Genomic DNA, 25,893 nt, shown 5'->3' with positions numbered 1-25,893 from the left:
ACTATTGACTTCACCGTAAGGTTGGGGAAGGCAAACTTGAATAGTCTTTTGGATTACTGTACTTCAGCATTTGTGTGTGTGTGTTTCTGAGAGAGAGAATGTGATTCAGGATTAGTTTGGTGGCCTTCATAGTTTGCTGCTTATGGAATCACTCACAGGAATTAACACGTTCATAAAGGAAGTAAAGTGAGTGGTCTAATTGCTGAATTGTACATGTTACTATTCTGAAATGTACTATGTACAGTGAGATATAATCATAGAATCTTAAAGCATAGAAGAAAGCCATTTAGTCCATCATGCCTATGCCAGGTCTGTAAAAGAGCTATGGAAGTACGCACCTGCATCAACACCAGAACCTGAAAACTTTTCCTTTTCTATCATATATCCAATATCCTTTGGAATGTTGCTATTAAACCTGCTTCCACCATCCTTTCAAGTGTTGCATTGCAGTTCACAATAACTTGTTGCATCAAATCTCCCTGATGATTTATTTGTCAATTATCTTAAATCCAGTGTCCTCTGGTTACTGATCTACCTGCCAGTTGAAATATTTTTTCCTTATTTGCTCTTGTCAAAAACCTTCATAATTTTTGAATACAACTTGTCCGTAACCATCTTTACTCTAAGGAAGCTCTCCCAGCTTCTCTAGTCTCTCCATGTAACTGATGTCCTTCACCCCTTGTTTAATTCTGATAAATCTCTGCATCATCTCCAAGGCCTTGACTTCCTTATGAAACTGTTAGACACACTTTCAGCTGAGACCTAAACAGTGATTTGTAAAGGTTTAGTACAAACTGGTGAAGATGAAGATTGTACACAAAAGGGGAGAAATGTTTCACATGAATTCCAAATAAATGATAATTTCAGATCTTACTCCACATTCACTAACAACCCTTACTATAGTAAAAGCAAAATATTGCGATGCTGGAATTCTGAAATAAAAGTGCTGGAAATACTCAGCACTTCTGACACCATTTGTGGAGAGAGATACTGAGTTAACGTTTCAAGTCGAATATGACTTATTCCGGACAGTTCTGAAGAAGTCCTATTTGACTTGAAACACTAACTTTTTCTCTCCACAGATGCTGTCAGACCTGTTCAATATGTCCAGCACTTTTTTTATAATGATCCTTACGATGCTAGGTTTCATAGTGCACAATTGATGAAATCACTATATAAAAATATGGTCTTCATGGATACAGGTTTAATCCTGTATAGCTCTAATAGTTAAAATAGGTTTGAAACTATTAGCAAAGATGGAAAAGATGCAACTTTGAGTCAGCATCTTCAGAGCAACTGGATTTGTTTTTGTAAAAATGAATAGCTGGGGCGATAGATCCCTGGGCCACAGGATGCCTTTATAACACTGCTAAGAAATAGAAGAACATAAGGATACTTAGGTAAATAATAGATAAATAGAAGAGCCAACTTGCTCTTCCATTATTTTAACAAAAATCAAAACCAGATCAATTAATTTTGTTAGTTGGGAACAGGTAAATTTTTTGATCGTATCCTGAAAAAGCTTCTGCCATATCAAATTATTTGGAAGATGCCATGGTTCCACTGGTATCACTGGTTCCCAAACTCTAGGACAAGCGGTACTAGACCTGACAAAGGCAGGGAAAACACTCCGTTGCATTTTTCATTCAGAAAATTGCAGCCTCAAACATACAGTAAACCACATCACTTCCAGCTGCATTGGCAGTATTTCCATCTTCTTTAGAGATTGGAGGAGTCAGCAATTAAGATTATCTATAATTCAAGGAATCTTGTAATGTTACTGCTATGTATACCTCAACTAGCTTAAGTTTGCACAGCCAAATTGCAATATTTAACCTAATGTAAAACAAGAGGTCTTATTTGACTCTGTTGAACAAAAGTTCTGCTTATTTTAGAAATTGGAAGATGTGAGAGGAAAAAAATTGGTGTAAGCAATTTAGGAATATAAGAAAAATCATCTTTAGTTACAATTAAGTTATCAGTAGTTTGTTAAATGCGGTACTGACAAGATTTTGGAAGTTTTTTCTTTGTATTGAAGATACAGAAGTGTGCAAAATGGAAAGGAGGCAGTGTGGCTAATACTGGAGCATTATTAGAATTTTGTATAGGATGCTGCTTCTGTATATCGCTAACTTGGATGAAGTTGCATATCACAGTTTGCAGATGACACTAAATTAGGAGGTGTGCTAAATTGTGTAAGTAAGAGCATAAGGTTACAAAGCGATATAAACACACTAGGCGGCTCCTCAAAACAATGGCAGATAGTTTGACATGGGAAGGTGTGAAGTCATCCACTTGGGATCCAAGAAAGACAAATTAAGATATTTTCATAACCACAAGAGACTAGGGACTACGGAGGAGCAAAAGGATTTGGCTATCCATCTGCACAAAGTTCTAAAAGCTTGTGCGCAAGTACATTAAGTAATCGGAAAGGGTAATAAATGTTAGGTTTTACTTGGCTGTTGGGAAGGGGGCTGGTGGAATTCAAGTGTGAAGTCATGCTTCAGTTGTACAGAGCCTTGGTCAGACTCCATCTAGAGTATTGTGTTCACTCTTGGGCTTGTACCTCAAGAAGGGTATATTGGCCTTTGAGGGGCTATAGTGCAGATTCACGAGAACAATTAGGGCTTAAAGGATTAAATTATGAGGACATGTTGCATAAAATTTGACTTGCATTCCCTTAAATTTAGATGGTCAAGGATAAAGAGATTAGATGAACAGTTTTCTTTGGTGGTGGAGCACAGAGCAAAGAACGCAAACTTAAATTGAGAATTAAGTTATTTAGTAGTGAAACCCGAAAGCATTTTTTCTCTCTCACACTAGTGGAAATATGAAACTTTGTCCTCCAAAAGGCTTTGGATACTCTGTCAGTTGAAACTTTCAAGACTGAGATAGAATTTGGAATATGTACCAAAAGCGAGTAAATAGAGTTGAGGTATGTATTTGACAGAACAAACTGGAGAGGCTGAATGGAATATTTCTGTTTCTGCCATGTTTTAATAGTGCAAGAATTTCACGGCCATTGCTGATTTATTAAGAGTTGGTCAGTAGTAAAAAAAAATCTTTTTGGTGTCTGCATTTTTCTCAGATGTCCATTATTTGTCAGATTTACTGGTATCAGAGTTGGTCGGTAATGGGGTGTGAGTTATTTTAGTTGTTTGCTAGGATGTGACTTAAAACTTTGAGAACATTTATGATTTATAACAAAAAATGCAGCTTTTTTCCCCTCAACTGAGACTATTCCTACCTCTTTCATTGCCATGGTTTAACCTGCTGTTGAATGACATACTAAAGAGTAAGATGGGAATGACCTTTCCGTTTTCTTCTTTCCCTTAGGCAAATCTAAAACACTTACCAATCACATTTTTTAGTTGTCTCGTCAAGATTGAGAACACTTAAATGTTGGAAAATTGAATGGCACAACTCTTGTAAAAACTCGAGCAGAGTGTATTTGTGTACTTTTGTACAAAAGCACATGCATACATAAATCAGTTCAGTTGATATCAATTTTGCATCCGTAGTATCTCATTTCGGTGTGTTAGTGATCATAGTTTTTGGTTTGAAGCAAAAATTATTGATAAATCAACATCAGAATGTAAATTTTCTAATTACTGAAAAAACATCTGAAATAATACTACTGACCACAAGAAACAGCCTTCTAAATAAAACACCATGAGAGCTATTCATGTTTGAATGCTTATTTGCCTAGGCTGCATAGGATGATTGTGATGTACGACCAATGCAGTGAGATTTAGCTAACAATCTCACTAAAAGCATTGTGTATGTGTACTGATGGAATCTCTTGCAATCATACTATATCTGTCCTGTCTTATCTTGGAGGTCAGCAAATTGATTTTGATTGCTTAGCTATGCAGACTCATTGCAAAACAGAGCATCCTACAGAACAGTTCTGCAGTATTTGATCAATTATCTCTCCAAAACAAGAATTTATAAGAATTTGAGAAACAGAAACTATTATCACATAGCTCACAGGCTATATTGCAATTTAGTATTTATCCAAAGCAAATCTATCATCTATTACAATATCATCAGATATTTTGGGATGAAGAACACCATGCAATCTTTCTAAATTCATCCACATGGAAGGATGTTAAATCTGCTCTATTCTCTGCCATCTCCTCTGCATTGCAGCATCCGCTTTGTTTCTTAAATGATTCTATCTATCTGATTCTATTCCATATGTTGATATCAGGAAATGCCTTTGCATACACTTAGTCCTAAATTTACCTTTTGCTAGTTTGAACTTGTGTCCTTGTCCTAGTTTATACTGCTTCATTTAAAGTAATATTTTGGATTTGCCTTTGTCATTTCCTTAACTAATTTGAATACCTCAAAGATCACCTCTCCGATATCTTCTTTACAGGCCTAAAAACCCAAATTTCTCCATTTTTGTTTTCTTCAACTCAGAACTTTGACACTAAGAAGTAGCTTTAGGGCTCTTCTCTGCATTGCCTCTGTCATTTGAATGTTTGTCTCTCTTGTGCCCTGGTGACTGAACTTGATATTGAATGTACAGTCTGACCAGAGCACTTAGGTGGTTTGATCCTGACATTATCTGGCATGTATTCTACTATCATGACTTTGTTATTCAACATTCTGCTGCCATTAGTTGGATATGTTCAGCATTGTAACTAAAAGTACTAAAATTTTTGATATCTTTCACCTTCATCCTTAGTTATTTTAGTGCAGTCTGTGAAGTATATATGTTGCCTATTCTTTCCTATATGCTGTACTTTGCACTTGTCTGCATTAGATTTCATCCCGTGTTTGGCTTGCTTATTTATTTTGTTATTTTGGGGAAGAGGGTTAGAATTCTGCCCATGTTCACTCCTTGTATGGGTAGCATATCTCCGGAATTTAGAAATCCTTGTTGCACATTCTAAATTGTGGACATTTCTGTGGTGATTGAAACACCAGAAGCACATGGGCAAAGTATTTGACAAGAATGAGAATTTTGTCTTTGCTTTTGTAGTGATTCTATGAGCTGCCTGGAAAAAATTGTTGAGAACATAAAAGCTAGCTCTGATGTTGGTACTTTTGCTGATGATAATTAATGATATTTGCTTGGCTGTATTTAGTTTACCTAATTTAAACTAGTTATCGGAATGTAATTTAATGTCTTAATTTATGAGGAGTGTTTGAATCGCATCAGTTGCAGGTTTAGAAATAACTAGGATTGAAAGTGTCCAAGTATATGCAAGTTAACTGAGCAATAATTAAATCTCAATCATGGGATATCTGCACTGTTTAAAAACTTCAGTGGCAATGAGCATCCCTTCTGTCCAATTGAGTGGTGGAGTGACATTGGTCAGCCAAATGTTCATTCACTTTTATTTTTGCAATGCTTGATACCATTGCATTCTGTTTATGCCTGCTGAGCCAATTCCTAAAAACAAGAAAGGTGAAATTCATTTGTTTTAATTAGAAGTATCACATTACTTGTTTGGTATTGTCTGTTCACCTGATATGGAAACAACTTGAGATTTCTTCACCCACACCATTCAACTTGTTTAACCTCTCTGAACTCACAAGTTAAATATATTGTAAAATATAAAAATTCTGGATCACCAATAAAGATTTTGCAGTTGAGAAATGAGTCAGTAGCAATTATTTTAACATTTTAAGCAAAATTTTGAGTCTTGTTATTAATGTTTTGTTGGCTCAGTATTGAAAAGAAGTTTTTAAAATCCTAAGTGATTCAAGCAAGGCCCGATTTGTGGCCAAATTAGAAGCAGGATGTGCTGGAACAGATAGAATAGAACTTGGAAATCCCAAATGTGGAATTTCCATTGATACAATCAATATTAGCTAATATTTGATATTGTTTTTAAAAAAGGAATTACAGGCTGCACGAAAGAGAAATATTGAAGAGAGTGGGATTAGATTTATAGGGTGATGGATATAAATACTGAAATAATGTGAGGACTTTGACAGGCCAAATTGTCTGTTTCCATGTTGTCATATCCTATGATTCTGCATACTTTTAAGTTGCTTCATCTAATTTTATCCAATTATTTCACAGAGTCATTTAAAATCTAAGCTGTAGAGAGTGTCTCTTGGACGCAGAAATGACATGATTGCCCATTCTAGAAAAGTACACATTAGTTGGCTTAAGTGTTTTGGGTATGTTAAAAGTGGTGGGTGCTTAGGAGCAGTCAAAACCCAATTGTAAACTAAGGAGCAGTTTTAATCCCAGTGTTAAGTTTCTGTTCAAATAAAAACATTTTCAAACTACTACATCAAACTTAAATTACTTCATTAAGTGTGGGAAGTACCTTGATTCCTGTTAGTAATAGTTCATTTACTGGACAGTTTAGAAATTTATGGTTGGGTAAAGAGTGGTACTGTATGTAAAGAAAAATACCAAATTTGTACATCAGAAAATTGCAAAGGATGTGTGCATTGTAGTTAATAACAACTTGGATAAAAAAGTAACTTTTTACTATTTCAAGGCCTATTCAAAACCTTGGAGTTAACCCTGAATGCATCTTGCGTCTGTGTATGACATTATTGCATATAACACTAACATGTCTCATTTAGACTAAATAGGAAGTGCTTGATTAAATTAAAATGGTTGGCAGATTTGTGCAGAAGATGTTTGCAAAGACATATAATCCATGCAATTCATCTAGCAATATACAGAATGAGGTGTATAAAGAGTTTTTTGTTTTCAATGACAGTAACTGTAGCTGATTACATATCTCGTGCGGAATCACAGAGCCGACAGCGGGTCCAGCCTAAAGAGAATCTTGCAGCCAGCAAAAATGCAACTACCTTGGTAAGAATTTGAGTAATAAAATTGGTAGCAAATTGATGTCGCAGTTGTATCTATTATGGGTCATGTGGATGCAGTTATACTATCCACATGCACTGCTACAGAATAAGAAAGCATCAATGTGTGGGTCTGGGAAGTTTACCAGCCTCTGACTATGCTGTTTCAGATAAAGAAGAACTGACAGAATAGTCAGCAATTTTCTGTCAAAAGAAATTTAAGGTTGTGTAGTGAGTTAGATTAATTCATTTTAAACTTAAGTATAAAACACAGCAAAGCACAAACCAAAGGTGTGAAATTTACCTTTTGACACTATCACTTCGGTGATGTTAATGCAAATTTTCTGGTTTCAGTGAAAAGTTCTCATTACACAAATGCTAGATATGCAATGTAATTGGGGCATTCTAGTCTTTACAGTAGATCTCACCACTTAAAATGTCCACGTTTAAAATGTGCAATCGGTTATATTGGCCAAAAAGCAATAACCGTTTGCATTAATATCAACTTTCAAGTTGCCAGTTATAGTGTCTTATGTGCTCCATTTATTTTGGGCAGAAATAGCTGCACATACTTGCTAGTTTGCATCTCCATTATGGTGTGCAGGAAATACAGTAATGTAATAAAATACAGGGTTAGGAGAGGGCCTACTGTACCTGTTCTGACCTTGTCCTGCCAGGTGATACTGAGGATACATCCGAGACAGTGAAGGTGGAAACTGTTCAGTCTTTTCTCCTGCATAGCAATATGTTGTCCAGGTCTCACCTCTGTCGTGGAGTGCACTGAGGACGCAGGCTTGGCAGACTCGCAGTTTGTTGTTCTTAGTCAGGTTGCTGTTGTTCCACACTGTGATACTTGGCTTGGACATATGCATCGCAAAAGCTTTCGTTATTGTTGATTTCAGCATCAAGTGACAGATTGCTGGTGATTGTGGAACCTAGACAAGTGAAGCTATAACAATCTCCAGTGTCACGTTGTCAGTGCCGATAGATGGCGGTATGGCAACATCCTTCACCATGACATTTGTCTTCCTGATGGTCAAACCAAACTCTTTACAAGCATGAGAGAGCCTGTCTATTTGCTGCTGCAGCAATTCTTCAGTATGGACTGTTGGTGTGGCATTGTCAGCGTAAAGCAACTCTCTGATGAGAACTCGGCACACTTCTGTCTCGGGTCTCAGGAAAGCAAGGCTGAACAGCTTTCCACCAGTTCTGGTATGTAAGTAGACACCCTCTGTAGATGACCGGAAGGCATATGACAGCAGCAAAGAAAAGGATATGCCAAAGAGTGTCTGTGCCAGAACACAGCCCTCTTTGAACCCACTGTGGATCTCATATGGTTCCGATGTTTCCCCGTCATAGCTGACTTTAACCCACATGTCATGGAAAGAAGAGATCACACTGAGCAGCTTTGGCAGGCAGCCAATTTTCTCCAGCAGTGTAAATAGACTGCCTCTACTCACATTGTCGAATGCCTTGGTGAGATCGATGAAGGCAATATGTAGTTGTTTCTTTTGTTCACAGCATTTCTCTTGCAGCTGCCAGACTAAGATGATCATATAAATTGTAGATCTTTCAGTTCTGAAACCATACTGGGATTCGGGATAGATGCATTCAGTCAAGATATACAGTCTGACGAGGACAGCACGGACAAATATTTTTTCTGCGATGCTCATCAGGGGGATGCCTTGATAGTTGTTGCAATTGCTGCAGTTGCCCTTGTTCTTGTACAGGGTCACAATCTTCGCACCACCATATCCTGGTACACTGCTTCCTCCTTCCAGCAGAGACAGAAAAGTTCATGCAGATGTTGCAGGAATGCCGGTTTCCCCATGCTTAATGAGTTCAGGTGGTATAGCATTAGCATCTGGAGCTTTACCCCGGTAAGCGAGTCAATAGCTTTTCTAAGCTTCTCCGCTATGAGTTTGATATCCAGCTCTGCCTGAAGAGACAGGTTTTTTTACAGTGTCTAGAGCTTTCTCGGTGACAGTTTTTTATTCATTCATGGGATGTGGGCATCGCTGGCTAGGCCAGCATTTATTGTCCATTCCTAATTGGCCCTGAGAAGGTGGTGATGAAGCTGCCTTCTTGAACCACTGCAGTCCCTGTAGTATAGGTCCTTCTAGATGGTGGTGGTCGTGAGTTTGGAAGGTGCTGTCTGAGGAGCCTTGGTGAATTTCTGCAGTGCATCTTGTAGATGGTACACACTGCTGCCACTTTGTGTCAGTTGTGGATGGGGTGTTAATCAAGCAGGCTGTTTTGTCCTGGATGATGTCAAGCTGCTTGTGTTGTTGGAACTGCACTCGTCCAGGCAAGTGGAAAGTATTCCATCATACTCCTGACGTGCTCTGTAGATGGTAGAAAGACTTTGAGGAGTCAGGAGTTGAGTTACTCGGTGCAGGATTCCTAGCTTCTGACGTGCTCTTGTAGCCACAGCATTTATATGGCTAGTCCAGTTCAGTTTCTGGTCAATGGCAACCCCCAGGATTTTGATAGTGGGGGATTCAGCGATGGTAATGCCATTGAATGTCATGGGGCGATGGTTAGATTCTGTCTTGTTGGAGATGGTCATTGCCCGGCACTTCTGTGGTGCGAATGTTACTTGCCACTTGTTAACCTAAGTCGGGATATTGTCCAAGTCTTGCTACATTTGGATCTAGACTGTTTCAGTATCTGAGGAGTTGTGAATGGTGTTGACCATTGTGCAATCATCAGTGAACATCCCCACTTCTGATCTTATGGTGGAAGGAAGGTAGGACATTGTTGAAGCAGCTGAAGTTGTTTGGGCCTGGGGCACTACCCCAAGGAACTCCTGCAGTTATGTCCTGGAGCTGAGATGATTGACCGCCAACAACCACAACCATCTTCCTTTGTGGCTAGGTATGACTCCAACCAGCAGAGAGTTTTCTCCCTGATTCCGATTGACTCCAGTTTTACTTGGGTGCCTTGATGCCATACTTGGTCAAATGCGGCATTGATTCAAGGGCAGTCACTCTCACCTCACCTCTTTTGTCCATGTTTAAACCAAGGCTGTAATGAGGTCAGAAACTGTGGCCCTGGTGCAAACCAAACTGAGTATCAACGACAGGTTATTGCTAAGCAAGTACTGCTTGATAGCACTGTTGATGACCCCTTTCATCAATTGACTGATGGGGCGGTAATTGGCTAGGTTGGGTTTGTCCTGCTTTTTGTCTACAAGACATACATGAACAATTTTCCACATTACTGGGTAGATGCCAGTCTTGTAGCTGTACTGTAACAACTTGGCTAGCGGTGCGGCACGTTCTGGAGTATAAGTCTTCAGGACTGTTGCCACAATGTTGCCAGGGCCCATAGCCTTTACAGTACCTAGTGCCTTCAGCTGTTTCTTGATGTCACATGGAATGAATCGAATTGGCTGAAAACTGACATCTGTGATGCTGGGGACCTCCGGAGGAGGCTGAGATGGATCATCCACTTGGCCCTTCTGGCTGAAGATTGTTGCGAATGCTTCAGCTTTATCTTTGCACTGACGTGCCAGTCTCCCCTATCATGGAGGATGGGGGAACGTGTGGAAGCTCCTCCTCCAGTGAGTTGTTTAATTGCCCACCACCATTCATGATTGGATGCGGCAGGACTGCAGAGCTTAGATCTGATCCATTGGTTGTGGAATCGCTTTGCTCTGTCTATCACGCTGCTTATGCTGTTTGGCATGCAAATAGTCCGGTGTTGTAGCTTCACCAGGTTCAATCTCATTTTTAGGTATGCCTGGTGCTGCTCCTGGTATGCCCTCCTGCACTATTCATTGAACCAGGGTTGATCCCCTGGCTTGATGGTAATGGTAAAGTGGGTGATATACTGGGCCATGAGGTTACAGATTGTGGTGGAGTACAATTCTGTTGTTGATGGCTCATAATTGCCCGATCTTGAGTTGCTAGATCTGATTGAAATTTATCCCATTTAATACAGTAATGCCACACAACATGATAGAGGGTATCTTCAAAGTGAAGTCGGGACTTCAGCTGCACAATGACTGTGTGGTGGTCACTCCTACCAATACTGTCGTGGACAGAAGCATCTGCAGCAGGCAGGTTGGTGGGGATGAGGTCAAGTATGTTTTTTCCTCTTGTTGGTTCCCTCACCATCTGCCGCAGATCTGGTATAGCAGCTTTGTCATTTAGGACTCAGCCAGCTCAATCAGTAGTGGTGCTAACAAGCTACTCTTGGTGCTGGACATTGAAGTCACCCATGCAGAATACATTGTGTCTTTGCCACCCCCAGTGCTTCTTCCATGTGGCGTTCAACATGGAGGAGTACTAATTCAGCAGGAGGTAATTAGCAGGTTTCCTTGCCCATGTCTGACCTGATGCCATGAGACTTCATGGGGTCTAGAGTCGATGCTGAGGACTCCCAGGGCAACTCGCGCTCAACTCTGTTGCCACCTCTGCTGGGTCTGTCTTGCTGGTCGGACAGGACATACCCAGGGATGTTGATGGTGGTGTCTGGGACATAGTCATACTCACGGAATCGTACATTACAGACAATATCAGGCTATTGCTTGACTAGTCTGTGAGAATACTCTCCCGATTTTGGCACTAGCCCCCAAATGTTAGTAAGGACAGGGCTGAGTTTGCTGTTGTAGTTCCCAGTGCCTAGGTTGATGCTGGGTGGTCCGTCCAGTTCTATTCCTTTTAGACTTTTTAGCAGATTGATACAACTGAGTGGCTTGCTAGGCCATTGCAGAGGGCAGTTAGGAGTCAACCACATGTAGGCTAGAGCAGGTAAGGATGGTAGATTTCCTTCCCTAAAGGGCAGATGGGTTTTTAATGACAATCATCAATACTAGACTTTTAATTCCAGATTTTTATTGAATTCAAATTTCACCATCTGCCGTGGTGGGGTTTGAATCTGGGCTCCCAGAGTATTACCTTGGTTCTCTGGATTACTAGTCTAGCGATAGTGCCGCTATGCCTTCCCCTAGAGTACAAGTCAAAGTAGAGTTCCACCCATCTCTCCAACTGTTTATTTCAGTTGGTGGTGACTTCCCCTGTCTTTGTTTTCAATGGATCCTTTTCTTTGCTGATGGACCTTTTTGATCCCTTCATCCTTGTCCCTGACATCCCCTGTGTCGAAAGACATCTGAATATTCTGACATGAGTTGTAACCAGTTGTCATTGGAGCACCACCTAGCAGTCTGTTGGACTGTTGTTTACTTCGAGCGGCTGTTTGCGCATTGAGTTTTCTCGCTTGGATCTCTTTTGCAATTAAGAGCAGACTGCTTGGCTTCAAAGACCGGTTCCATTACAGTGATATTAGCCTCAAACCAGTCAGCATTTTTCTGTTCTTGCTTCCCATATATTGAGCATGTGGATGGTGTCTCGAAGTATGTTTCTTTTCACTTCTGCACTCTGTGGGAATGCCAGCGAACACCTATTCAGTCAAGTCATGGAACTGTTGGTTTTGCCTGGGTAGGTGGCATGGCTGATGTTGATATGAGGACAGCATTTCAACTTTGAGTGAAAAAACTCCAAGGGTTGCATCCTCAACCCTAGTGCACACCAGGGAGTGATCTCTATCACAGTCAGTGCCGTTGTAGCTGCATGTGTTGAGAACGCTATTCAGAGAGTCACATCTGGTGATGATCAGGTCCAGTTGGTGCCAATGTCCTGATCTTGGATGTCTCCAGAACATCTTGAGACATGGCTTGTTCTGAAAAAGGTGTTCGTAACACAAATCTCTTGGTAGCAGTAAAGCTCAAGTAGTCTCTGTCTGTTCTCATTTATCTTTCCCAGACCATGATGTCTGAGGCAGGAGGACCATGCCTCATGGTCTGTGCCCACTCTTGCATTGAAATCCTCCAATAGGTAAAGATGTTCTGACTTAGGGATTCTGACAGCAGTGCCAAGCTCATAGAACTGGTTTTGATTCCTCTGCAGTGGATGGTTGGAGCATGGATACTCATGATCTTAACTGGCCCTGCCTGAGTTGAGAGGGCAGATGAAGAGAACATGTTCTGAGCCATTGTCAGGGAGTTGGGGGGGGTTCTATCTATAATCAAGAATAGCGAGTTCCTTACAGCAAAGCCTACATCTTGCTCACACATTTCATCTGAACTCTTCCCTGCTAGATGAATGTGTAATGTTTTTCTTTGTGATCTGCTATCTGCGAGCCTGCCCTCTTGTAGGGATGCTATGTCGATGTTCAGCCTATCATGTTCCATGTCTATCATAGCTGTCTTATGCACATTATTGACCAGCTGCAAGTTGTCTGTCAATCCTGTGCATATGGTCCTGACATTCTAGCTTGACAATCAGAGTTGGTATCTTCTTTTTGTTTAATTCTTTTGTTTGTCTGGTGTGATGGATTCTGTCCACCTGTTGAGCAGAGATTCTAAGCTCCAAGCACTCATTTAAATGGATTGTCTGTGGTGGGTCAGCATCTTACTCGTTGGGGGCTGCTCAACTTGAGGTAGATGGTGACTGACCAGTGGGCACAATCCCTCTCACCATTAGAGACAGCCCATGATTCTCTGTCAATCGAGTTGGACTTATCACTTGTAACTTTGCCCTGAGTTTTGTTAACACTGCAGCAAAACTGTAGTGTCCTCTCCAGTACACAAGCCTGGGCACAATTTATGGAGACTCTGGACTGCCCAAACATCATGGCCCATATTCAACCTCCCCAGCTGAGTCCAAAGGGATGCAAAGCTCTACATTTGGCACTAGCTTGGTTGCAGGAGTTGCTGGAAGGATGATCTTTTCAGACAACAGTCTGCCTTTGGGTTCCACTCCAGATTTTTTTCAGGATTTAATCCCATAGCTTTCCACTCTCCCAAGGTATCCACGAAGTAGTGGAGCTATTCACCCATAGCTGGGAGTTGGTTCATGAATGCCAGGGTCTGTCCACACGCTAGCGGGCATGCAAACTGCATGTCTGGCAGCCAAACCTCCTCAGCGTTTCTCTTAAGCTTTTAGCCTGCATTGTGAGAGACCCAGTTTGTTGTGTGTTGCCATGAGGAGGCACAGCAGATGGAGATGCTGTGTACTGACAGGAGAGACTTAGACATTTGGCTCTTTTCTTCAGCCTACTGCTGGCTAGCAGCAATGCGAAAATGAAAAGCAAACTAGCGCACAAAAGCAGATAGCATGCTAATTCTCTTCGTCCACGCACTACATGCATCACATCGACCTGTTGGACACATGAGTTCTCTTCTAATAACTACTGTTCATCACAAATGTTTAGATGACTTGTCTTTGTTCTGACTACTGAATTATAGATGACTAATTTATTCATACCAGTTTGCTTGAGTTATCAGCTGCTGGACACTCTGCTTGTTTGTTCTGACTTTCTAAACATTTTCTGGCTCACTCTTCAATGTAGAGGAATTAATAATGGCAGCTAGTATTGCGGACGATGGTTGTACTTGATAGATAGTCTTCAAAGTAGGCTGCTGCTACAAACTCCCATGCATATGCTCGTACAGATTTTTAGCAGCCAAGATCCATGTATCCAGAATCTCTCATTTTTATGAAAAGGAATAAAATTTATTAGTGTTAATTTTCCTATCTTTGGAGAAGGGAATTTATTGATAGCCTTTGGAGGCACTGTTTTGAGTCAGTGTTATGGTTAAGGTGACTCATGTGGTACTATTTATTTGAAGCCCTAACTGTTTAGTACTTCAGAAGCAAAAAAAATTGAGATCAACTTATGGTACCATGTCATAATGATGATTGCATTTCGTGAGCAATTTGCTTATGAATGTGCCCACTATAGGCAGCAGTAACTATATTTGTAAATAGTACTGAATTGTATTGGGTTGTGAAATGAATGATTTTTTTAGAGAAGTTGATTTTATAATGTTTTTATACATTAACAAATGTTTAGAATTGATGCAAAATTGAACTAAAATCTAACATTCACATTTAAGTTGTCAGAAGTAGTATAGTGGATTACCTTGATTATCATTAAATTATTGGTAACCACCAGCTGGCTTCTGCTTTGATTACTTCAGCATATCACACTCGTGCACCTAAAAGCAAGTGACTAGTTGATAGTGCCAGGAATGAAGCTTCTCCTCTTTCAGCAACTCAAGGCTGTCAACTAGTCAGCATCAAGCAATCCTTAGTCAGGCATAACATGGGTTACAGCAAAAATAAAGATTCATCTTCTCGTTCCCAGCACTGCAGTTTAACCCTATTTTGAAGGACAGCCCTTTACTAAATCACAAGATAATTATTTAATAAGGAAGTCATTTGATCTAAAAATATCAACAGATTCTCACCCCGCGCCCCCCCCCGCCCCAACCCTGCGTTATGGCATTGTTATTTCCTACATGAATTCACCCATTAATCCCACACTCTGTTAAATAAATAAATAAAATTCTGATATTGGTCCTAAAGTTATCTTTTACTAGTTTTGAACTCAGTTTAATTTCAAGTAATCTTCTGTGTTAACTATCCCCATACAAACAATTTTGTATGCTTTTATAGGAACCTTTTCGTTGTTAGACTGAAAAGCTTGTGTTTCTCCACTATTTCCTCACAATAGGAATCAACCTTCTAGCTATACTCTGCGTTATCTTTATTTCCTGAATCTCTGTCTTGTTTGGCAATTTAGAAATCTGCAAACTTTTCTCCCTTCATAACTGCCAACAGCGTGCCCTCAAAAATGCACCCATGACCCATCTGCTTTCTAATTACTACTTCATCTCATACCTCTCTTTCATCTTTCAGTGCACCTTCTCCCGAAGCTCCATGTTTGAACCCCTCTAGTCTGGCTTCCAGTCTTATAGCACCTGTACAGCACTTGCCCAAGCAATGAATTACATTATCTGTAACTTAGCATGGTGCTCTCCTTGACCAGTTTGCAGCTTTTAACACAGTTCAATATGCTGTCCTCCTCCATGCCTTTGCTTTGTCCAGGTCCATGGGACCTTGCATAGTTGCACTGCCTGCATTTTAATAGTAGGAATAGAATGGATCTCCAGCAGTGGCTTCCCCTTTCCCTACAATGTCACCTCCGAGGTCACTCAAATATCTTTGCCCCCTCCTATTTCTGATCTGTGTGCTTCCTCTCAGTCACATTATCTACAGTCAGTAGATGAACTGATGATGCCTGTGTGGAGAATAAATGCTGGCGTACAATCTTTAGGCCAAGGAACCTATTTCTGTGCTGTAGACTATGTAACCTATGTAAGTTATAGTTTGTATATGTAGTTAATGGTCTGTGGACAAACCTAGTAAGTAATTGAAGAGCATTGATTCATTGTAGCTGAATTTTGGAAGATTTATTGGGGAGCACCAAAATATCAGCTGCAAGGAATAGGGCCTGTCAGAGGAAAGGCAGAGAAATAATAGTAAATATGTATTAAATAAATTGTCCCAATAATTGGAATTAGTTTGGGTTTTCTCATAATTTGTATTGGAACTGACAGATGTTAACAATAAATGTGACCTTAGATCAAAAATTCCTGAATTATTTGCTTAACATTGAGATCCTGTATAATGCTGTTGCATCCTGTTCAGTTCTGTATTACTTTTTAATGGTATCTACTTCGAACATTCATGGTTGTGTGACGAGCAAATTTTGCCTCTATTTTCCTCAAAGTTAACTATTTTACTTCACACACTCGTGCTCTGCAGGTGCAAGAGGATCTGATTGATGAACACTCTCCAGCTTTCAAGACCATGAATGGAACAAACGATGTTTCTGGTGATGAAGCTCCTACATGTAAAGTTTCTAAGGAAAGCCAACAAAGAGATTACCAAGGAAATGGAACTAAAGTTGTGGTGAATGGTGTTTCTTAAACATTACCCACCATCGTCTGGTTCTGCATAATTACATTTTCTAATAGTGCTTGTAAAAGCTTGCCAAAGATAGAATAAGGACTGCCAGACTTTACGGCGCACTTTTTTTCTAGTTCCTCCGTACTGGAGTGGAGATGGGGAGGGTTCTTGAATAAAACACTTGTATAAATTTGTTTTTCACCTAGTTAAGTTCTCAATACATTATCAGATGTTGTGCCTTCAGACAGTAGATGCAAAATTAAAAGAACTAGCTGGTTGTAGGGAAATGTCTTGAAATGTTTAAAATAAATTTCAGATTATTCTGGAGATGGAGATCATTGACATTTACTGTAATACTGGATTAAAGCATTGGCTGCTTTTTTGTCAAGTTCTCTAATATGCAACCACTTCTTCATCTGAGGAAAACAATAGAAAATGCAGTTTCAAAATTTTGCACTGAATTGTAAATTTAACATTAGGAATACTAGGTGATACTAGTCTGGAAACTGGTCAGTTTTACTAAATCTCTGTAGGTTTTTTTAATACTGTATGTAGAGAAAATTGCAGACCACTGGAGAATACTCGTTTGCATCTATACATCTGCAGGGACATTGGGATGTGATTGGCAGTGACTGTTTTACAAAGGGGCTTGTTTGGTTTATTTATTAAATGTACAGTATTTAAAAATCAAGCAATGCTTTGGATGTTACACTAAACTGGTTGTAGATGTCATTGCCAAAATAATCCAACTATTGTAAGATTAAGTTCCAGAGAAACGATTTTCCATGTAAACTACATTTGTTAGAGTCCTTAGAGTATTTTTATTTTCAGTTTTGGTTGGTTGATGTGCAATATGTTTTGTATGCAGATAGTTGATAAATAAAGTTTGATCTTCCATCTTCTGACTTAAAATATGCAAACATGAATGTTTTCTGGAGCTTTATTGTAAAGCATTTTACATTGCCTTCAAATTTGAGATTTTTAAAATTTCTGTATATATTGTATGAAGTAATACTTGTAGAATAGCATGTATTGAAAAACAAAAGTTGTACTACTTCCTCCAACCCCTTGGACTACTTGACACTAACATCTCCCCATGCACAAAACCACCATCACAAGATATAAAGCTTGATAATCTGAATTAAACAAAGATTCACATTCTAGTCTTATGATATAATAGTATAGGGACCTTTTGGATCCCTTCACTGTTTGAGATATTTTGATTTGTTTTATCATTCAAATCTGTAAAGATTTTATTTTATGGTGAACCACAAACTACAGTAAGAAACATTTATCAATAGGCTGATGCACTGATTCTCAGTCTAGCATTGAAAACATCATAAAACGTACAACTAATTATTTATATCCAAGCCTATTAAAGAGAAAAGTTTCCTTACACACAATCTAACACGCCAAGGTGTGATACAGCCACAAACAATTCAAACAAAAAAGTAAACACATGTATTGCAGACAAGAGAGTACTAGATAAAAACAAAAAACTACTGCGGATGCTGGAAATCCAAAACAAAAACAGAATTACCTGGAAAAACTCAGCAGGTCTGGCAGCATCGGCGGAGAAGAAAAGAGTTGACGTTTCGAGTCCTCATGACACTTCAACAGAACTGAGTAAAGTTAGGAGAGGGGTGAAATATAAGCTGGTTTGGGGGGTGGGGGGGTGGGTGTGGTTGTAGGGACAAGCAAGCAGTGATAGGAGCAGATAATCAAAAAATGTCACAGACAAAAGGACAGAGGTGTTGGAGGTGGTGATCTTATCTAAGAAAATGTGCTAATTAAGAATGGATGGCAGGACACTCAAGGTACAGCTCTAGTAGGGGTGGGGTGGAAAGACTGAAAGGGTATTACAGTTATAGATTTAAAAATAATGGAAATAGGTGGGAAAAAAATCTATATAAATTATTGGAGAAAACAAAAGGGAGGGGGGAGAAACGGAAAGGGGGTGGGGGTGGGGGTGGGGGTGGGGATGGGGATGGGGGAGGGAGTTTAAGATCTAAAGTTGTTGAATTCAATATTCAGTCCGGAAGGCTGTAAAGTCCCTAGTCGGAAGATGAGGTGCTGTTCCTCCAGTTTGCGTTGGGCTTCACTGGAACAATGCAGCAAGCCAAGGACAGATGTGGGCAAGAGAGCAGGGTGGAGCTGTACCTTGAGTGTCCTGCCATCCATTCTTAATTAGCACATTTTCTTAGATAAGATCACCACCTTCAACACCTCTTTGTCCTTTTGTCTGTGACATCTTTTGATTATCTGCTCCTATCACTGCCTGCTTGTCCCTACAACCCCCCTGCCCCCCACTTAAACCAGCTTATATTTCACCCCTCTCTTTACTCAGTTCTGTTGAAGGGTCATGAGGACTCGAAACGTCAACTCTTTTCTTCTCCACCGATGCTGCCAGACCTGCTGAGTTTTTCCAGGTAAGAGAGTACTAGAGGCTGGATCAATCAATAAGTCCTGCTGGTGGGCTTGGAAGAAGTTTGAAATCTGGTGCGGGAAGGATGTGGCTGCTTGAACCCACTCGTATGAGGGCAAGTTCATGAATATGTGTGACATGGGCAGCTCTGAAGTTGGGAGATGCATCACCTTATCCCTGTGCAGGAGAAAGCATCATATTTAAAAAGCAGAAAGCCCTATTTAAAACCTGAAATGCTGCATGCCGACCTTCTGAAGGAGGACTGCAATAGAACTGGCTAGTATTGTCAGGTGTGTTCATATTGCAACAGAAAACTTTTAAGGGCCTAGGTAGAAGAAATTCCCCCCCCTTTGTAAAAGTTTAGTTAGTGTCATCAATGGATTCCGTTGTGTTTGGAGATGTCACAATCCACCCAGCACATTGCCCCACACTTCAGTGAGAGCTCACTGTGACCTCCAGGCTGCTTGGGACTGTAGAGAGATTCTATTTCCAGCTAATGGCCACACAACCTAGGTGGCCTGGACGGAGGTTGGAGTGGCTGTAGACCCCATTTGAGAGACTGGGTCCAGTGCTGAAAAAGGATGAATGACCTCTGCACTGCAAGGGTGAAGAACTGGGTCAAAGGTGGGTGGGAACAGTAGGGGCACTGCATAGTCAAGGGCTAGGATGGGTGTTGATGTGTAAAGCGATCCCTCTTACCAGCTTCCATAGTTGCATAGGCTGTATGTGTGTGCATCACTGCATTCTGTGCCTTAGCCAGATTTCCTGACAGTGTAAGGATCGGAAGGACAAATGGGCAACCTGACCACCTCATGGGACCAGGAGGCAACCTAGCAATCTTTTAAGCATCACTAAAAACCTTATTTTTTCTTCCCTAATGCTTGCATGACAAAAGGGCCCATAATGCCAAGGAGAGCTCCAAGATTGGGGATCGAGTGCTCTGCTGTCAGAGGCAGAGATGGAAGTCTTGGAGCTGGCAGGGGAGCAGGGTAGTCGGTCTGTAGCTAATGCTGAGTATAGATTGGGGAGCTTAGAGTGAGGAGTTGTGCTTACCCATCATCTTTGGCTACCGTGGCAACCTGCTGCATCCATGAATGTTCATGGCCCTTAACATTATCAATTTATTGATTGTTTTTATGCTTCAATTGTAAGGTCAACTGCCTTAGAGTCATGACTAGCTCCCATGTTTTCCACCTGACTTCTTGGAGGGTGTCAGTCTGGATGTCTCAAGGGTGTACCATCACACCTATCTCCTGCACCAGTGCAAATACACCTAGGTGGGGAGTCGATTGTGTGCCAGCCTATGGTCACAATCTGGTGAGCACAGCACAATTATGCAAATAAGGGAGGCAGTGACAGATGAGACTACTGCCAGTCAGAGGAGTGTTGGAGGGCAGCCTGTGGCTGATGAAGGGCCTCTGATGGCCACAGTGAACCTGTTGGAGTTGCGTGCTTGAACATTGTAGAGTATGGCGTAACTGCCTGAGACTTTGAGAAGACGTGTGGGCGATGGAGGAGTCCTTTCATGGCATGACCTTTGCCATGTCTCAGGTAGGAGAGTGCATCAATTCTTCCATGGAGAGGGTGGTGGCTGCCTCGAAGGGCAGACCCAAGAGACTACACATTGGATGCCTGGTGTATCAACATGACCCTGCAGACTATTGCTGGTGCTATGAGTTCACTGTAGCAGTGGGCCAATGAGAGGTTGTTGGTGCACCTGAACACCCCTCCAGGTGCACTGCAAGAGAAGCATGGTGTCATGTTGCATCAAAGGGCTGGGGATGATTCAGTCTAATGCACTGGAAGGTGATTCTTGGGTGCTGTTAGGAGCTCCCCAGCTCCTCTGTCAGTAACCCAAACTCCTCCAGCAGCAGTGGCCACAGAGGACTCTCCTGCACTCTTGGCTCATCTGCCATGGGGCTGCCAGAGGACACTTGCCATAGTCATCAAAGACAATGGGGCAAAGAGAGAAGTAGCCTTCTCCCACCACATCTATCAATATTGGGGATGCACCTTGCCTCAGCACGTGGAAACTTTTCAAAAAGTTCACTTTCACACAGTATATAGCACTGGTGTTTATATTAAGGAAGGAATGTTAGCATCACATTAAAATGTTGCTGTGCTTTATTCAGTGAGTTTTTTCATACGAGGGCCTCATCATGTTTCCCCTTCAGAGATGTATGACATTTATTAATATTGTGTTTAAGGGACACTTACTCGCTGATTGAGATGCAGGTCTCTGTGTGATGACTGATAAAGAGTGTTGTGAGTTTCTAAATGCAACAATATATGCCATCCATTGAAAGTGGGTAAGGCTGTTGATTTTAAGTCGCTTAATGGTAACCAGGTGGTTGGAAACAAGTCAGTATGGGATGGTCCCTTGTCTCCTGTGCATTAACTTTCATGGTACGCACACCAGCAGTGTGATTAGATCCCCCTTCCATGTCACTCTCTACTTTCCCGTTGTCCTCATCAGACATGGCTTCTGCCTCCTCCTCTTCCTCTGGCCTAATGTTGTCACCAGTCTGCATAGCAATGTTAAACAGTGCTCAGCAGATGTGCCACCTACCTTTCCTAGGTCATACTGGAGAGCTGTCTCAGAACAATTGAGGTAGTGGAAGTGCATCTGCAGCAGACTGATGGTTTGCTTTATGATGTTCCTTGTGCTGTAACTGGCATTGAAACCTCTCTTCTGCCTCAGAGGGTTCCCAACAGGTGTCATCAGCCACGTGCAAAGAGGGTAGCCCTTGTCATCTAGGATCCATCCCTTAATGTGTGGCCTTGGCACAAACAAATACCACTCCTGCCAGTGTTGAATCACATGGACATTGTGGCTGCTGCTGGGATAGCAAGCATACAGCTGCATGATTTGTTTCTTGTGGTCACAAATTAACTGCACATTGAGAGAATAGAATCCCTTTCTGGCAATGAATGTGGCAGCTGCTCGGATGCTGCCTTGATGGAAACATGGCTGCAGTCTATTACACCTTGAACATGTGGAAGGTCAGCGATGGCTGCGAATCCCATTGCCCCCTCTGCCTGGCTGTCCTTGTCTGTCCAGAACCTTATGAATTTCCCAGCCCTCTTGTACAGTGCATTTATCACTTCCCTGCTGCAGTGGTGAGTGGCTGCTTTGGAGCTGCTGCAGGTGTCACCTGTTGACCTCTGGAAGGAACTGGCCGCAAAGAAGTTGAGTTGCAGTAACCTTCAAAGCCACTGGCATAGGTGCCCATAGGATACTATCCCCATGGACACAGGATGTCCTGCCTAAAGGTGCATAGTTGTGATGGTCCCCTGGAGCGGGTAATCTTTTCTGACACTGTTTCTTTGTCATTTGTAGGTATGTCATCCCTGTCCTACCAACTCTGATGAGCTAGAGGCCTGTATCTGCCTCTGCCTTGCTTCTTGTCATTGTGCCCCCTCCTGTTGTTGCTGCTTTGCAGCCTGCACTGGTTCCTACAGAGCATGATTTGCAGTGCTGATCCCCTCAAACATTCGAAGATGAAGTACAGGGTGAATAATTCCCATTATGTAACACCCTCTCCCATTCTTTCAAGGCAGCCTCTAAAGTGCTCTCCCTCCTAAAGGGACTCATATGTAATGCCATTTTAATGAGTAGTTCCTCTGTTGCAGTACAGGTGTTGCCATGTTACTGTTTCCGCTAGCCAAATCATTACCCAATAAAAAATCTACCCCTTCCATAGGTAACCTAGGAAAAATTCCCTCCGTAATAATTCAGTTTATTAAGTCACTCTGTAAATTGTCCTTACACAAGGGTTCATAAATGCCGTTAATACTTCATCCTTCATCAAATTATGTGGAACACAAATTGCATCATCAGTCACCATAATGACTGATCTTCCCCAGTATTCCAAAATATTAATGTTTACTTGTTTTGTTGGAGGAGTAAGGAAACACTTCTCCCTTCGAGACAAAACATCTAGAACCTCCGAGATAAAAACAAAAAGCTAAAAGCTACTGCGGATGCTGGAAATCCAAAACAAAAACAGAATTACCTGGAAAAACTCAGCAGGTCTGGCAGCATCGGTGGAGAAGAAATCAGTTAACGTTTCGAGCCTTCACGGCCCTTCGGCAGAACTATGCTTCAGTTCTGCCGAAGGGCCGTGAAGGCGCGAAACGTTAACTGATTTCTTCTCCACCGATGCTGCCAGACCTGCTGAGTTTTTCCAGGTAATTCTGTTTATGTATCTAGAACCTCCACTAGCTTGACAATCCCTTTAGCAGCAGTCGAGGAAGAACTCTGTCTATCTTGAGCCATATCACCTGAGCCACTGCTACGGTTTTAAAACCCATTTCCTTTTCTGAGGATTCCTTAAGCATTCCTACTTCTGCCACCGGTTTACCATTCAGCTTACAAACAATGGGCTTTGAGATGCCCTGTGTTATGGCAATAAAAGCATACCAGTTCATTTTCACCCATTTTCTCTACACTATCATTTTTCTTGACTGGAGTATCTTCCATCTTCCCCATAAAGCCAGACTCTTTTCTGTTCCTCCAGCTTCCCTGTGGTTTACATTGGGAGATCTAATGCCCCCTAGCTGCCTATGTGATATAGCCATCTGCCAGAAATGCTGCTTCCTGTATTTTAGAAATTATGGTCTTGCAGGTGTGACCTAATAGCTATTGGGATGCTATTTTGAAATTCTATCAGTATTGTTAGCTCCCTCACATTCTCAAAGTTTTGTTGTTAACTTCAGGGATCAAAACCACCAGTCCCACATTTCTTTTTCCCTAGCAAATGCTATAAATGTTTCATTTGGTCTTTCTTTCAAGTCCAAAATTTCAACTGATATGCTTCAGGGGCAAGTTCATAACCATTAAGCACCATGGCTTTAACTACCTCATTCATACTTTGAAAATTGTTCTTCTGAAACAGTAGAATACACATCCATAGCCTTCCTGGCCAAATCTCTGTGTGTCTCCTTTGGCAACTTTAGTTGGTTAGCCACCTTTTCAAATGGGATAAATATCTCAACTCCGTCCTCAGTGAATTTAGGTAATAGGCGAAAACTCTTCATTATATCAAAGCTCTGAATGGCTCCTTGCTCTTCTTCCAAACCACCAGACTCTCTTTCGCTGTAACCTAAGCTTTTCTCTGGCTAATTCACGCTGTCAAATTCCCTTCTCAGTTTCCTTCCTTGCTAACTTCTCCCTCTGGAGTTCAAGTTTAAGCTTTCGCATTTCCATTTATTTTTCTATTTCAAGCTGCTTCATTTGCAGCTAGATTCTAGCAAATTCAACTGAATTGCTCTCTGGATTAACTTTTTCTTCTTCCAATCCCGGATGCTGTGCTGTTACCCCAATTACTTCTGCTTTCTTAGTACGTTTTTAACTACAACTTTTCTGCTAATACGAACATACTGCGATTAGCCTAGCCTTGCTTAGATGTTGCAAATCACTCAGCAATGTCTTCCTGTTCCAGAAGTCTTAGTAATTGAGAAAACCATTCTGCTTTTCAATCAGTATAATAAAATTCACCATGGTGATCTTATAAACCTTAACCTCAGCAAGTATGAGTACTTGTATTTGTCTGTGGATTCCGAGATCTCGTAAGAGCTCCCGATTTATGTCATGATCCTCGGCCAGACCCCGGGTCGTGGTGGAGATCTGGTTAGGGGCCAAATAACGTTTTGTTTAAAGGAGATGAAGTTTGAGATTTAAGACACTTACTAAGTGAATAAAGCTACAAGATTCCACCGATTTTGAACAAACAAAAATAAACTTTACTATACAAGTTCAGAAAGATAAAGCAATTTACAATTTCTATCTTATACTCTAACATTCAGAGTATGAGGTACTTGTAAATTAACAGGCAAACTGGTTGAACACGCCACGCTACTGAATCAATGCCAAATGTGACCAAACCCAATTCCATGGACTTCCCAACAACCCACCCAGACTCTTATCACATTGTGAGCCAGCCAATCTCACTAAAACTTCCTCTTTCTCATGAAGTTTTTCAAATCTCCACCTTTGAAGATCTTGCCTTGGAATTCTCTCCAAAGGTTGCTTCCACTCAGACGGCTTTAACAATGACCCACCTCGCAGGATTTCAATCTCACCTTTTGAGATTCTTTTCCTGGATCTCTGAATACACTCATGTTTCACCTTCCAAGCACAATTTCAGATTTTTGGCCGTGCCAAACAGAACATCACTGCTCCAAAGGGGTACCTTTTCACCTGCAGTCTGCAGCACAGAGTCACCAACCTTTGGCTGCCTTCTCGGATCTTCAGGGCTTCCTTTGTGCCCACTTTGCTTAAAGTCTGCTCCCTGCTGCTTCGTCTTTAATTTGGAGCCCATTTCTCTGCTTCTTTCTGCTAACTTAGGGGACAGAAATAGGTCCAGCTGCCTTTATCCCTTACCTGGGTCTTCCTTTTAGGACCTCTTCCTGTTCACCTCCCTGGGACCTTCTCTTTGTTCCCCTCCCTTGTCCTGTTCCCTAGTTCACTTACTTGATAATGGTGCTCCACATCAGGTCATCTGACCTACATTTTCACGCCTTTCTTTTTCTTTTCTTCTGCTAGTAGCTGTAGGTATGCAGGGCCTCAACCAAAAGAGCATAAAATAACCGAACTGTGCACATGCGGCCAGTTCCCAGCCAGCACTAGAGCACGGGACCTGAGGTTCGTTGGGAATCGGAGTTCCCGACCTCTGAAGGTAAGTATAGATTTCGTGACACCAGGAAACTACTTATTGTAGTCATCTATGATGCTTACTGGTTATATCACATGCTCTCGTGTTCTTCCTTGACTTCAGAGCCACTTAAGATATAAACAGAATTATTAGATAGTAAGTGAATACATTTGTGTCTGCTGCACTAAACTGCTATGTAGACTGGACATACAATTCTTGAGAGTAACCTTTATGGTAGTTTGCTCACTCTCCATGGGGT

General features: G+C 41.3%; 1 protein-coding gene across 4 annotated transcripts in view; it reads left to right on the top strand.

Moving 5' to 3' along the window:
* Positions 1–17,479, top strand: part of fxr1 (FMR1 autosomal homolog 1) — a 106,645-nt gene extending 89,166 nt beyond the window's left edge. For 2 of the 4 annotated variants that reach the window (XM_078563974.1, XM_078563973.1), the window contains 2 exons: positions 6,702–6,799; positions 16,410–17,479. In XM_078563974.1, the coding sequence (XP_078420100.1) occupies positions 6,702–6,799; positions 16,410–16,574 (263 nt within the window). In that variant the 3' untranslated portion in view covers positions 16,575–17,479. The remainder of the gene's footprint in view (positions 1–6,701; positions 6,800–16,409) is intronic. The other 2 variants (XM_078563976.1, XM_078563975.1) reach the window with 1 other exon arrangement.
* Positions 17,480–25,893: the final 8,414 nt, after the last annotated feature.

This window comes from Cetorhinus maximus, chromosome 19 (assembly GCF_964194155.1).
Source record: "Cetorhinus maximus chromosome 19, sCetMax3.hap1.1, whole genome shotgun sequence".
NCBI classification, from domain to species: domain Eukaryota; kingdom Metazoa; phylum Chordata; class Chondrichthyes; order Lamniformes; family Cetorhinidae; genus Cetorhinus; species Cetorhinus maximus.
This window is presented reverse-complemented; position numbering and strand designations above follow the sequence as displayed.